The sequence below is a fragment of the Entamoeba dispar genome, genomic scaffold (genome assembly GCF_000209125.1).
Source record: "Entamoeba dispar SAW760 scf_1105229462521 genomic scaffold, whole genome shotgun sequence".
In the NCBI taxonomy this organism is placed as follows: domain Eukaryota; phylum Evosea; order Mastigamoebida; family Endamoebidae; genus Entamoeba; species Entamoeba dispar.
In genome coordinates, this window is record NW_001855234.1 from 1 (window position 1) to 13,209 (window position 13,209).

At 25.3% G+C, this 13,209-nt stretch overlaps 7 protein-coding genes across 7 annotated transcripts, besides 22 other annotated features; 5 read left to right on the plus strand and 2 right to left on the minus strand.

Moving 5' to 3' along the window:
* Window positions 1-592: 592 nt before the first annotated feature.
* Window positions 593-663: a sequence feature (AT_rich).
* Window positions 641-2,293, minus strand: EDI_297110 (serine/threonine protein phosphatase 2B catalytic subunit, putative; the record flags this gene model as incomplete). Its single annotated transcript, XM_001739880.1, has 2 exons — window positions 641-2,176; window positions 2,234-2,293. The coding sequence occupies 2 exons, from the start codon at window positions 2,291-2,293 to the stop codon at window positions 641-643; spliced, it is 1,596 nt and encodes a 531-aa protein (XP_001739932.1).
* A 59-nt stretch (window positions 2,294-2,352) lies between these two features.
* Window positions 2,353-2,434: a sequence feature (AT_rich).
* Window positions 2,435-2,606: 172 nt separating this feature from the next.
* Window positions 2,607-2,690: a sequence feature (AT_rich).
* A 239-nt stretch (window positions 2,691-2,929) lies between these two features.
* Window positions 2,930-2,974: a sequence feature (AT_rich).
* Window positions 2,975-3,140: 166 nt separating this feature from the next.
* Window positions 3,141-3,727: a repeat region.
* Window positions 3,728-3,731: 4 nt separating this feature from the next.
* Window positions 3,732-3,824: a sequence feature (AT_rich).
* Window positions 3,825-3,852: 28 nt separating this feature from the next.
* EDI_297120 (uncharacterized protein) lies at window positions 3,853-5,690 on the plus strand (the record flags this gene model as incomplete). The annotated part of the gene is made up of 3 exons (XM_001739881.1): window positions 3,853-4,007; window positions 4,062-4,407; window positions 4,476-5,690. The coding sequence occupies 3 exons, from the start codon at window positions 3,853-3,855 to the stop codon at window positions 5,688-5,690; spliced, it is 1,716 nt and encodes a 571-aa protein (XP_001739933.1).
* Window positions 4,395-4,460: a sequence feature (AT_rich).
* Window positions 5,172-5,239: a microsatellite.
* Window positions 5,691-5,779: 89 nt separating the features above from the next.
* On the plus strand, window positions 5,780-6,208 carry EDI_297130 (uncharacterized protein; the record flags this gene model as incomplete). The annotated part of the gene is made up of 2 exons (XM_001739882.1): window positions 5,780-5,853; window positions 5,914-6,208. 2 exons carry the CDS (start codon window positions 5,780-5,782, stop codon window positions 6,206-6,208), a joined length of 369 nt encoding a protein of 122 aa, XP_001739934.1.
* Window positions 5,859-5,902: a sequence feature (AT_rich).
* Window positions 6,191-6,275: a sequence feature (AT_rich).
* Window positions 6,271-6,660, minus strand: EDI_297140 (uncharacterized protein; the record flags this gene model as incomplete). The annotated part of the gene is made up of 1 exon (XM_001739883.1): window positions 6,271-6,660. The coding sequence occupies one exon, from the start codon at window positions 6,658-6,660 to the stop codon at window positions 6,271-6,273; it is 390 nt and encodes a 129-aa protein (XP_001739935.1).
* Window positions 6,661-6,663: 3 nt separating this feature from the next.
* Window positions 6,664-6,747: a sequence feature (AT_rich).
* A 91-nt stretch (window positions 6,748-6,838) lies between these two features.
* Window positions 6,839-7,447, plus strand: EDI_297150 (uncharacterized protein; the record flags this gene model as incomplete). Its single annotated transcript, XM_001739884.1, has 1 exon — window positions 6,839-7,447. One exon carries the CDS (start codon window positions 6,839-6,841, stop codon window positions 7,445-7,447), a length of 609 nt encoding a protein of 202 aa, XP_001739936.1.
* Window positions 7,448-7,588: 141 nt separating this feature from the next.
* Window positions 7,589-7,671: a sequence feature (AT_rich).
* Window positions 7,672-7,698: 27 nt separating this feature from the next.
* On the plus strand, window positions 7,699-9,923 carry EDI_297160 (dep domain containing protein, putative; the record flags this gene model as incomplete). Its single annotated transcript, XM_001739885.1, has 2 exons — window positions 7,699-9,388; window positions 9,430-9,923. 2 exons carry the CDS (start codon window positions 7,699-7,701, stop codon window positions 9,921-9,923), a joined length of 2,184 nt encoding a protein of 727 aa, XP_001739937.1.
* A 52-nt stretch (window positions 9,924-9,975) lies between these two features.
* Window positions 9,976-10,093: a sequence feature (AT_rich).
* Window positions 10,094-10,451: 358 nt separating this feature from the next.
* Window positions 10,452-10,524: a sequence feature (AT_rich).
* Window positions 10,525-10,752: 228 nt separating this feature from the next.
* Window positions 10,753-10,808: a sequence feature (AT_rich).
* Window positions 10,809-11,552: 744 nt separating this feature from the next.
* Window positions 11,553-11,597: a sequence feature (AT_rich).
* A 577-nt stretch (window positions 11,598-12,174) lies between these two features.
* Window positions 12,175-12,209: a sequence feature (AT_rich).
* Window positions 12,210-12,251: 42 nt separating this feature from the next.
* Window positions 12,252-12,352: a microsatellite.
* Window positions 12,353-12,501: 149 nt separating this feature from the next.
* Window positions 12,502-12,552: a microsatellite.
* Window positions 12,553-12,577: 25 nt separating this feature from the next.
* On the plus strand, window positions 12,578-13,009 carry EDI_297170 (uncharacterized protein; the record flags this gene model as incomplete). Its single annotated transcript, XM_001739886.1, has 1 exon — window positions 12,578-13,009. The coding sequence occupies one exon, from the start codon at window positions 12,578-12,580 to the stop codon at window positions 13,007-13,009; it is 432 nt and encodes a 143-aa protein (XP_001739938.1).
* Window positions 12,625-12,800: a microsatellite.
* Window positions 13,010-13,042: 33 nt separating the features above from the next.
* Window positions 13,043-13,155: a microsatellite.
* Window positions 13,156-13,161: 6 nt separating this feature from the next.
* Window positions 13,162-13,209: a microsatellite.

Here is a 13,209-nt window from a genome sequence, read left to right on the forward strand (position 1 = left end):
AACTGATGAATGTATTGATGTATGTTCAGTTACTAAAGGACATGGATACAATGGTGTTATTAAGAGATTTGGTGTAAGACATCTTCCAAGAAAGACCCACAGAGGATTAAGAAAAGTTGCTTGTGTTGGAGCTTGGCATCCAGCTAGAGTCTCATGGACAGTTGCTAGAGCTGGTCAAATGGGATTCTTCAAGAGAACTGAAGTTAACAAAAAGATTTACAGACTTGGATGTGGTGATCTTAAGAACGCTAAAACTGAATTTGATATTACAGAAAAAGGTATTACTCCAATGGGAGGATTCCCACATTACGGAGTTGTTAAGAATGACTTCTTGATGATCAAAGGAACAGTAGCTGGTATTAGAAGAAGAGTTATTTCATTAAGAAAAGCATGCTTCCCATCAACCACTAGAACAGCTCAAGAACAAATTGTTCTTAAATTCATTGATACATCATCTAAATACGGACATTCTAGATTCCAAACTACCACCGAAAAGAAAGCACGTATGGGACCAATGAAGAAAGATCTTGAAAGACAAAGAGCTGAAAAGGTTGAAGAAGGAAAGAAACTTTAAGATAATTGAATTGATTACTATTAATTTTATTTTATATAATTAAACTTAAAAAGAAATTTAATGAAATTATTTTTTATCTTTTAATTTTTCCCATTCTTTTCTTAACTCTTTCATTTCAACTGGTCTTAATTCATTTAAAATATCATTTTTCTTTGCCAACTCGAAACGACTTGAAGCTTCCACATGAAATTCTGTTTTTGAGGTATCAGAGTAATCAGTTTTTAGTCCTAAAGTTAGGCTTCTTTTATCTAAACGGGCATCACGAGCAGACAAACGAGACTTTGATTGGTTTTGGGGAGGAGACATTGGAGGGGTTGAAGTAGGAGGAGTTTCAAGCGATTGTAATGGTAGTGTAGAGCCAACAAGAGTTCTTCTTCTATTGGCAGTTTTAGCGATTCTACTATGAGGATTAATAATTTTATTATGAGGGTCATTCAAAGCCTTTTCAATTTGATTTAAAGTATTTTCATCATCTTCAGGTAATTCTGGTGTTTGTGATTTGTCTTCAAGAGATTCAATAGATTCAAAAATAATTGCTGAGAATAAACGACTAGCTATTGTGTTCATTTGTTGAATTAATAAAGGAAGAGTATAATAAAATGCATTTGCGAATTTCGGAAGCCAAAACGGGTGAGAAACACAATTATATGATAAGAAACTAAGTTCATCATTATTAACCATTAATACTGCAGCATCATTGTCATAACAATCACAATAATTTGGTGCTGAAAATATAGTAATTGCAATTGGTGAAGTTGAACATCCTTCAAAATTCATTTTACATCCATTTCTTTGAACTTCATGTCCTCTCACAATACAAACAAGGTCATTTTTAATAAGAAATCTTCTTACTGCAGCAAATCCATAACAGTAACTACACCCCCTTACTGAATTAAATTCATACATTTCTTTTTGAAAATTAAGTTGGTCTTCTTGTGAAAGAACTTCATACATTGAATCGTCCATAGGGTCAGACCATAACAAGTCACAAAATAATCCATCTTCAGGTGGTTCTTGAAATCTATCAATATAATTAATATCACTTATTTTTTGAAGTGAAGGAGAAATACCTCCATGAACACAAAAGAAAGATCCTAAATTTGAATTAACTATTCCACATAATGGAAGACAATCAAATGTATTCATAAACTCATCATAGATTTGAGAAGTATATTTCCATAAACATTCTTGTCTAAAATTAAAATATGTTGTCATTAATCTACATTCGTGATTTCCTCTTAACAAATGAACTCGATTGGGGTATTGAAGTTTTAAACAAAATAAAAAAATACACACTTCAGTACCAAAACATCCTCTATCAACATAATCACCTAAAAACAATAGACTTTCATCAGAACTTTCAAAGTCTTGAAAAATATTACATAAATCATAAAATTGTCCATGAATATCTCCAAATATTGCTGTTGGTCCATTGACTCTAATAACATTCATTTCTTTTCTTAGTACATTTTGTATTCGTTTCAGAATTGTTATTAGTGCATTTGGATGTAATCTTCCTTCTTTCTTTAAATGTCCTGTAAGAACCTTAATATCAATATTTCCACTACTATCAACAAATTGATCATATAACAATAATTGGTCCTATTCTTCTGAGTTTTTGTTTTTTGTGTAATGCCTTTGCTTTATAAAATAACAAACAGTCATTGGTTCAACTGTTTTTACAACTCTGTCTGAACATTCTAATATGTTTTTCGTCATTTTCAAATTTCTAAGATCAATTAGTTTCTTTTATTTTTAGTCTAACCAAAAACAATGAGAATTTATAAAATATTAATAAAAATTCTATTTTATTACTGTATAAAAATTAAAAAAAATTAGTTTTATTTCAATTTTTTATTTCTTTGTTTGGTCATTCAATCTTTATTATTTCTTCACTAGAAATAACTCCTTTTGTTTTTTGGGGTGGTTATTTTGTAAGGCATTGATAAAAGTCATCAAATTAAAGTATTATTTATCTGATTTATATTCTCCAATAAAGAAACATAAATTTTTTTGCTTTACAAATAAACTGATAATTATTTTAAATAATTTAAAAACTATTAAATTATTTTATTAAATAAGTATATAAGAATTTTTTATTTAATAAAAATAATTAGAGAAGTTATAGAAATCAAAAAAGTTTATTCTATGAATATCTATTATCACAAATCATTGTTTTTTTTATTAACTATTTTAGATTAAGTTTTATTGTATTAGTTGTGTGTAACAACCTTATTTAACGCAAGTATACAAGTCTTGAACTAAAAAAGAAAGTAAAGTGGTTAAAATGGTTAATGTTTAATAATATTTGAAAAGAAAATAGTATTTTGAGTAGATTATGAGATAAACAATTCCATTTTATATAAACAATCAAATAACATAATTTTTTTAAAAAATAAACGTTCTTTTAATTCGTTTATAAATACTTTTTTTCAGTAAACTCAATAATTTCTATAGAATTTATAGAGATTTTGAAATTTTTAAACAAGAGAAAGAAGAATCATACAAAGAAATATTCTAAGATGAGTTTAAAAAACTAAAAAGAAGAATTGACTTGTTAAATAAAATAAAAAGTAGTTAATTAAGTATTAATAAGAAATATTTTCTATTGTTTATTGTTCAGTGGAGATTAAATAATCTATTTGTTTTAAAAGTATTTGTTCATCAACTATTGGCTTATTCTTTGATTTTAGTTGTTGAAATATGACAATTTCATTTTATCATTTATTTGATGTGGAATAGAGCATTTTAAACATCCCTTATTTAAATATTCATTATTTAATTTCTATTTGATTTTAATGAGTATTAAAATTATTCTTTATTTTCTTATTTTAAGGAGAATATATAATTATTACTGTATTGTTGTAGGCTAATATCTTTTTAGCCTCACCACTAGACCTTTTTCTTTGACAATCCTATATTATCAAATATACTTGTATTCTAACAAGTAATAATAACACCATTATAAATACCCATTCTTTTATTGTCAATGAATCCCATCATTGTAATTAATAATCACTGTTATTCTTGCAATACTGGGTAAGGTGTTTTTCTAACCAAATGCAAAGTCATAACCAGTCAATACTGGGGATTTGAATAATGGAAATATTTTATGGAAGTGTGTGGTATATCTGAAGTGCTACCTTCGAATCTATTGTTAAATAAAATTAAAAAATAAATTAAAAAAAAATACAAAACTATTTATAAAATTATTTAAAAAGACAATTTTTAGTTTTTTTTAAATAAAAAAGTTTTGAATTCCAGTTTTATATTATTTGATGCAACAAACACCAACCAATTGTATTTCACTTAAAGAAGGAGCCAAACAAAAACGCAGTAGTACTCTTTTAACAAAAGAAACAAAAATGCCACAACTTCAAAAATTAAATCAAAAGAATATACCAATATTATATGTCCAAACTAAAACAACAATGTTTGGTTTATTTTCAATTTAAAATAATGAAATAAAAAATGCATTAATAATTAGATTACAACCAATTACAATTTTATATAATCATGATGCAAATGAAACACTTGCAAGTATTAAAGATTGGTTATCAGTATTGGCAGAAATATTTAAAGCAAATATTATTGCATGGGAATATCCAGGATATACTAAAGGTTCTCATTATTCAGATGAAAAAACAGCAAACCATATTGAATATGTTTGGAAATTTATTACTAAACAATTACATCAATCCCCAAGTCGTATTATTCTTTATGGAAAAGGAGCAGGATGTGGTCCAACTCTATATCTTGCACATAAAATTCAAAAATCAATAAAACCTGAAAATGAGAGAGGAATAGTAAAATTGGCAGGTATTATATTAATTGTTTGTTATAAAATAAAATCTTTTTTAATTGGATTAAATAAAATAATAATTAACAATCACATAAATAGAACGCTCAAGTAGAAAAAAATTCATTATGCTTTTCTTGTGTTACTCTTCAACAAGTTAAAAAAATTACTACTCCAATTATTTTTATTTCTTCAACTGCTTGTAATAATAGAGAAGACCTATTAAAACTAACTTCTTCTTTCCAATTTACTAGAGGAATTCATTTTTTAAAATCAGAAACTTTGGACTTTGAAGATGAAAAATTAGATGATATGTGTTATCGATTAAATAAATTTATTATCACTTTATTTCCTGAATATAAAGATGTGTTTAATGGAAATGAATTACAAAAAAGAAAGCCTGCTGAATTATTTGTTGACCCTATTGAAACAGTTAGAAATTTTTTAAAACGAATTGGATTAGAACAATTAACTGAACAATTCATTGGGTTTGGATATTTAAGTGTGGAAAATATATTATCAATGGACCAAATAGATATTGACTCATTTGGATTTTCTCCTGAAATTAGTAAAAAATTAGCAGAAGAAATTAAAAAAGAAAGATTGAATCAATCATCTTATCATTCAGAATGTATTATTCCTTTACCCTCAAAATCTACTGAAATACCTGATCTAAAGAAAGATAATGAATCTAAAACATATCTTGAAGAAGGTGTTGATCAAAATGACCTTACAGAAATTCCAACTGAAGTAGTTCAAATTGAAACAGATTCGTTTGAAAATAATCTTTCTTTTGATAAAGAAGAAAAAAGCAAAGAGAAAGAACCAAAATGTAACAAAAGTGAAAGGATGAAACTAAAAGAAAAATACCGTCAATCATTACCAGAAAGTCCTGGTTATATTAGTAATGTCATATCATTATCTCAGTCATCAGAACCTTTTCAACAAATTCATAAAAAAAAATCAGAACAAGTACCAAAGGTTCCAGTTATTGAAATTAATTCTTCTATTAAAGAATTATCTTCAAAAAGATTTTCTAGTAGAAAAGCAGTTAGGTTAGATCAAAGGTCTGTTAAAAAATTAAATGAGATAAGTACTTTACAAATTCAATTATCAATTAATCAAGGATCTGAACATTCACCTGATGACACTTCATCTTCATTTAGTACACAAACAGAAATAAGAAGATCATTTAGTTCTTTAAGTCCAAATAAAGGTATAATGAAATTACCACAATTTATTATCGATGATGAAGAAGAAGCACCAAAAAAGCAAAGAAGTTTTTCAGTGGATATTAAACAAAAACAAACAAAATAATTCAAATAGGAATGATTATTATAATAAAAGAACTAACATATGTGTTATTTGTTATTTATCTTTTTTTTATTACTTCATTTAAGTAAAAAATGAAACTTAAAATTTATGAAACTTATTATTTTCATTTCTCATTTCATTTCATGCAATATATTTCATTTGATTTGTTTGAAATAATTCAATAAATTTTTTTTTTAATTTATTAATAAATTTAACTCATGAGTAGTGAACATCAATGTTTAGGAGAAATCGGACATTTAGGAATATTAGGAATTATTTATGAGTCATACACTACCTCATTTGGTAATGAACATAAATGCTCAATAGAATTAATTGATTATGAAGAAACAAAATCACTTATGAAAGGTATTTTACGTGTTAAAAATGAAGACTTTATTCAAGTTTATTCATCAATGTTAATGACAATATTTTATAAAACAATGGCCTGTAATTTTAAAAGGATTGAATATGGACCTTCTTTGTTATCAATAACTAATACTTCCTATTTAATTAACTTTTAATTAAATAAACTTAAATTCAATAAAAAAAGGATATAAAAAAATAATAAAAATTGTTATTTTTTTTATTCAATTCTCCACAATTGATGAGCTTCTCTTGTAAATGGACTTAAACAAACTTTGTCTATATTGTTTGTAACAGAAAGAACTAATTCTGGATTTTCGTAACAACGAATAATTGTTGTTCCATCAGGATTATCTTCAAATATCCATTGTTGACGAGAAAGACTACAATAGTCCGATTGAATAATGTCGTGCATATTTTCTTTAACAGTTAATGCCTTTCTGGAAAACACAGAAATAATCCATCCAATTTGTTTATCAATAAAGAATAATTGATTTTCTCCTCCATGTCTTGGGTAAATAATTGCATTAGCTCCATTTTCTTGACTAGCTCCTTGAATATCTACAACGTTTCCTTCAGGAGTAACGAGAGTACGTGCTTCATTTGCCATTTCTTTTTTATAAGATTTTTAAGATTTTTTATTAAATGATTTATTATTATTTATTAATTTTGTTAAATATAACGTTTTTATATTTTTGAAACTATTGAGTCTTGATGATGGTATTTTTGCTCTATAATTAAAACAAACATAAAATAAAAGGAAAACTGAAAAAGAAACAAAGTAATATATGACAGGCTCTGTAAAACAAGAACTCTTCAAAAATATTATGGATGAAAATGGAATGATTGATTCTTATCTTCATTGTAAAGAGATATCAGTCATTGCCTTTCAACAAGACATGCCTGTTTATTCCCCATTTGGTAATTTTTTAAATCAATGCCTTGAAAATGGTATTGATCCATCATTGGAATTAATTAGAATAGAAGAAAGTATTCCTAATGATGAACCAGAACAATGTGAACTTAAGTTATATTCAATCAATAATAATGTTTATAAAGCCCTTCCACCTAAATTACCAAAAGAGGTTATTCTAGCTATTAGAAGAATACCAACAAAGGTTCAACAGGTGGTCTTATCTCAAAATTCTTTTGTTCAAACAATAGACAAACTTATACTTAATTATATTAAGAATAAAGATTCTGATATTTTAGAATTTAAATTGGAAAACAGTTATGAACGTCTTTTATGTCATGCTATTGCTGATTATTATAACCTTAATTCCTACTCTACAGGTAATGGAAAATTTAGAGTAACTCGTGTCAATACATCAGAAAATAGTGGACTTATTCCATCCCTTTCGTTAGCAGAACTCTCTTCTAAATTGTCATTTGATTGATGAAATATTTCATTGTTCATAAGTTTAATTAAGTATGTGTCTGACCCTTCATTCTTTTTTAATTTTTTCAATCTTTTCCATTCATTTCAATGAATGATACCAGAGTAATCATTTCAGAACATTTTCACTTTATTCTTCTTCTTAAATTACTATTTTAAAATTAATTTATTAACTTATTTATACTATTTTAATGAAATAAGAAAAAAAAGAAAAACTTAAAAAAAGTTGACTGTTGCTGAAGAGGAATAGATATGACGACCTATACAACGAGCGGAACAATATTTATTATGATAGACATGTCTTCAGAAATGTGGGAACATCACCCAGATGGTGAGATGTATTTTGATAAGTGTTTAGATTTTCTAACAGAATTGTATCAACATTTCAAAGAAGTTCATGCAAAACATACAATTGTTATCTCTTTATTTTCAAGAGTACAACCTAATTTTCGCCCTACATCAGCTACACCAACATTTAGATGTCTTTCCCCTTCAAATTTAAGTAAACCTAAAGACACTGATTTTATTCATACAATTTCATTTGCAGATTCATTTCCATTAACATTATTAAATACTCGTTTAAAACAATATTTTAGTCAATGGAAGAAAATGACAAGTCTTGAAAATGAAGCTGTATTATGTTCTTCAAAGAATTCTAATTTATTGGAATCAATTATTACAGTATTACATCATTTTGGATCTCATTTTAGAGGAGGAGGAAGTGAAACTATGTTAATCATTACTCCAGGACCAGGACTAATCAAATGTAATTCATTAGTAAAGTCATTGTGTAAAAGAATTGTATTAAAAAATTATGCAAATATTCAAATGGTTTCTTTAGCAACAAAACCACTTTATACAACTCCACTTATACTTTTAAATGATGTAGAAGCAGAAGAAAGAAATTATTATATTCCGTGTTGGATTAAAATACGTTATTATCAAAGCTTTACGTTTGATGTATTTAAATTATGTAGGTCTCATAATTGTCATAATTGTCTTACTAAAAACTTTGATAAAAATGCAGAATATTTTTTTGTTCCATTAATTAAAAGAAAGTGTATTGTTAAACAGGATTATCTCGTTCCAATTGATCAAGAAACTTCTACTGATATTTGTCAAATAAAACAAAGTCTTCTTCCATTAAATGGAGTTTCACCTTTACACATTAATACTATTCCAAAAGAACATAGTTTAGCTTATTGTATCTCAGAGTCATTACACCAACCTCGAAATGATCCATGGGATAATCTTATTAAATTGCAATGTCCTTCAAAGTATATTTCTGAAACTCCAACAAAGTTATTTAAAAAAATAGAAGAAATAAATTATGTTATTTTACCATCGAATAATGTTATTCCTAAACAATTATTTAATATTATGATCGGAAATAGAGTTTCATTAGGATTTCAATTTAGTCCCAATACTACTTCAGAAAATAGTACTACACTTTATTCTCCTGATGCTATCCATTTACTTCAATTAAAAGAAAATGGTGTTGAAGTTAAAATTCAACAAAAGGTTTATTCATCAATTTCATTACTTCCTTATCGCTACTCTTTTATTGCAATTACTACACCACCAATATCTCCTGAATTTGATATTACAAAATATAATAAAACAACTAGAACTATTAACTTACAACCACTGAGAGGAATGAATTGGAAAGTATATGACAATTTTGATAGTTTTACTGTTGATGATGTTAATCTTGATAAATTTCATTCTCAAATATTTCATGTCTCTTCAAAAGAAAGTGAAGAAGAACAATTATTTGCATTTTTTAAATATTACGAATTTATCATTTCTCAGAGTGATAATATGGTTGAATGGTTTCCAATTATATTTAATAAAGTTGATGTTAAAAAAAATGAAATTGATTACTTTAATATTGATAAAGTACTTCAAACAATGATTAAAGATATTCATGGAAAAGTTAGCGGTACGACTCTGCCACTTGGATGTGTAATAAAACAAACGTAGTTAATAGGATGCACGCCAAAATAATTTTAAATGCTCTACTTAAACGCCAACTAATTATAGGTCCAGAAGGTCAAAACTCTTTTGTTGATTCTCAACAAGTTATTTATACAACTCTTCCCTTACAAAGAACTAATCCTACTGATGTTGTTGAAAGACAAGTTCAAGCAACTCCTTCTCCTTTCCATTATCGTTCATTCCTTGTTAGAATAAATTGTGGTGAAGATAAAAAAGAAAATTACTTTTTAGAGATGGCAAAAGTATTTACTCCAAATGAACATTACCACGTAGGTTTCTATTGGTTAAATGTCTTTATGAGTCCAAGAACTATGGACTCAATTATTGCCTCTCATTGTAAACACTTTGAAAAGAATGTAGATTTGAGTTTTGTTCAACAAATATTACCTCGAGATATTGCAGTGATGAAATCTCTTGATTGTAAAACTCAAAAGACAAGTAAAAAACATCAAAATCCAATCAATTGTAAGTTTCAATGAAATAGTTTCTATTGTTTTGTGTTATTTACTTTTATATTATTATTGGACTTTGTTTATTTGTTTTATTTTTTAACTATTATTCTTAAATATTTTCTTAGTTTGAATTGTTTTTTAGTATTATTTTTTAATACAAATATTAGTCATGATAATTATTCTTAATTATAAATTAACTTCTTAAAAGTCATTTTTCTTTTTCTTTTACTTTCTTTTTTGAATGTATTACATTCTCTTGTCTCCTTAATCATAACACTTATTATGTATCACTTTTTTTTCCTTTGTAACAGAAGTGAAAATCCTTAAATGAGTAAATAGAGTATTTGTATTATACGTAAACAAATTTCCAGAGTCTCAAGGAAATAAAACAATACTCTAACAAGACATTATACCAGTTGTTGGTCAAAAGCTTTTTGGTTGGTAAATTTGACAATAAGGTCTGTTTTGTTTATTTTCAAATACTACACTTTATTTTAGTTATTTAGCCATATCAATGTTTTTGGGGACAGAGCTTTATTAAATGAATCATAAACCTTATTAATCTAATAAACTTATTCATTATTTGTAAAAATGAATGAATATTTTTAATATTTTTTATTTTTTTAATCACAAGGAACTAGCTATTTTTTTTGTTATATCCAAGTCATTATGGATTACTACAAATTAGCTTTAATGGAACAAAACTCCTTTCAAAGTACAACACTTTTATATATTCATTTGTATTTTTAGTGCTATATTATTTATTTGAAAAAAGTAATATAATATACAAATGAGAATTAAAAACTTAAAGTAAATTCCTACGACGTCTTCATGGTTCAAATGAAATAAGAACATCTAATATTTTATTTTAATTTTTTACAATGAAAATAATTCTAAAAAATAATAAAAAATCGTTATAACACATGAACTATCCAGTTAAATATACTTTAAACATCGTTATTCATATTCAAAATCATTATAATCGTTAAAATTATTTCATCCTTTTATTTATAAATAGTAATTATAATAGGTTGTTTAATTTAAAACAACTAGCTATATTTTTAAGAAGGTAAACCACAAAACACTTCACAACACCTTTTCTTTCTTAGTTCTATCATGTCCATAGTAAGTAACATCATAGACAATAGATTTCATGTGTTAACCAATCTAAATTCATGAAATAAAAATTTCCATATTAATTTTTATAGGAAATTTCATATGAATGAGTAGTGTTGACTTCATCCCTTCATTTATTCTGAGCATAACACAATCACAAAAGATTTACAAAAAAAAACAACTAAAACTATAACGTTATGAGTTTCATGCAACGTTTATGACAGAAAACATTCACAATAAATAAACAATGTATTGAACTCTAAATTATTAGTACTAAATTTATGATGCGTAACGATTAAAGGAATACCAGGAGAGATATCAAATAGATATGAAATGACAGTTAAATGTAAAGTTGATGAGAATGGAATAGTAGAAATTGAAATATATCATGATGGAAAAGAAGAGAGAATAGGAGAGATAAGAGTTGAAATGGATTTAAAAAAGTATGAGAAATACTTTGAAGAAATGAAGAGACATATAGAGATATTCTATCGGTAAAGAGAAGAAGAGAAAATGAAAGAGAAAACAAGTTTTTGGTTGAAAATTTTAAAAAAAGAAATTAAAAAAGAAATTAAAAAATTTTTTGAGAAAAAAATGAATAAAGAAAAAGTGTCTTTCATTAACTTCATTGATAAAAATAAACATTAAGTATTTCTTCATTTGATATTCATTAGTTTAATTAATGAGATAATGTCATGGTTAAAAGAAGGAGAGTTAAAACATGAATAACTAAATTCTTTCTTTATATTGACTTTATTGAGTTTAAAGAAACAGATATTATTTTGTTTTAGGAAGTAGATGAAAGTTGATTAAGAATATCTTCAATAAATATAGAAAGAAATCAAAGAAACAAGAGAATGATAGAATTCTTATTCAATTCTTCTTTTAGAAGATATAGTTGGATAATTAACATTTAGTTTTAAACAATAAATAATTAAAAAGAAAAAAAGACAAATAACACTTGAATTTGTGGTAAGAATATTTTACAATAATTCAAAATTATGATAAAAGAAGAAATTGTCAATAAAGAATGAATTAAATCAATATTTTATGATTATTAAAACAATACAATTTGTTGTTATACAAAATAGAGTATTAATGTTTTAACAATCATAAAGATATAACACAATAATAAATCATATTTTTAGATGGAAACACAAAGATTTTAATTTTAATATTCTTGTTTTATTTTATAATCTTTGAATAAAATCTTCAATCAATTTAAAAATGAAAAGACTCTTATTTTCTTATTTCTATCTTTCATCATTCTTTTATTCTTTTTGTTATTCATTCTTATTTTTATTTGTTTATTTATTTATCATTATTTCATCTTTTCATTTCAAATTAATCACATGTTATTTGGTGTTGTTAAATGAAAATCAAACAATAACAAAGAGTTAGATTATTGAATGGAGTAATAAGAAAAAGAAGAAGGATGAGAGTTGTTCTTGTGTTAATGATAAATAATAAAGAAACACATAAAATTAATAAAAATAAAAAATAAAATTAATAAAAATAAAAAAAGAAAAAGAAAAAAAAACTCAAAAAAACACAGAAATTGAAGAATGTCAGACAAAAAACCTAAACATAATTCACAAGATAAAGAAGTTGAAAAAGAAAGCAAGAAAAAAGCCAAAAAAGAAGAAACAGAAGAATCTGAAGAAGAAATTAAACGTAAAGACAAAAAAGAGAATAAAACAAAAGGGAAAAAAGAACAAGAAAGTAGTGAAGAAATAGAAGAAGAAAAGGAAAGCAAGAAAAAAGTCAAAAAGGAAAAAGAAATAAAAGTTCCATTTGAAGATGATAAATATGTACAAATAGGAGAAAAAAGATATGTTAGACTTAATCAATTTAAAGGAACAAAATATATTGATATAAGAGAATTTTATGAACGAGATGGAGAATTAAAACCAGGACAGAAAGGAATTTCATTAAAAGATTATGAATTTGAAGAATTTGTTAAAAACATTGAGAAAATCAAGAAATGGATTAAGTAAACAAACAACAAAATATTAACACAATTTAACCAATTTCTTTTTTTTATATTATTTTCTTTAATTCTTTATTTAAAAATTAATTATTCTTTTTTTGTTATTCATTTCTTATTTTATTATTTTATTATTTTATTATTTTATTATAATTTCATGTATTTCTTATTTTTTTTTTGTTTTTTCTTTTTATTATTTCTTTCTTCTTT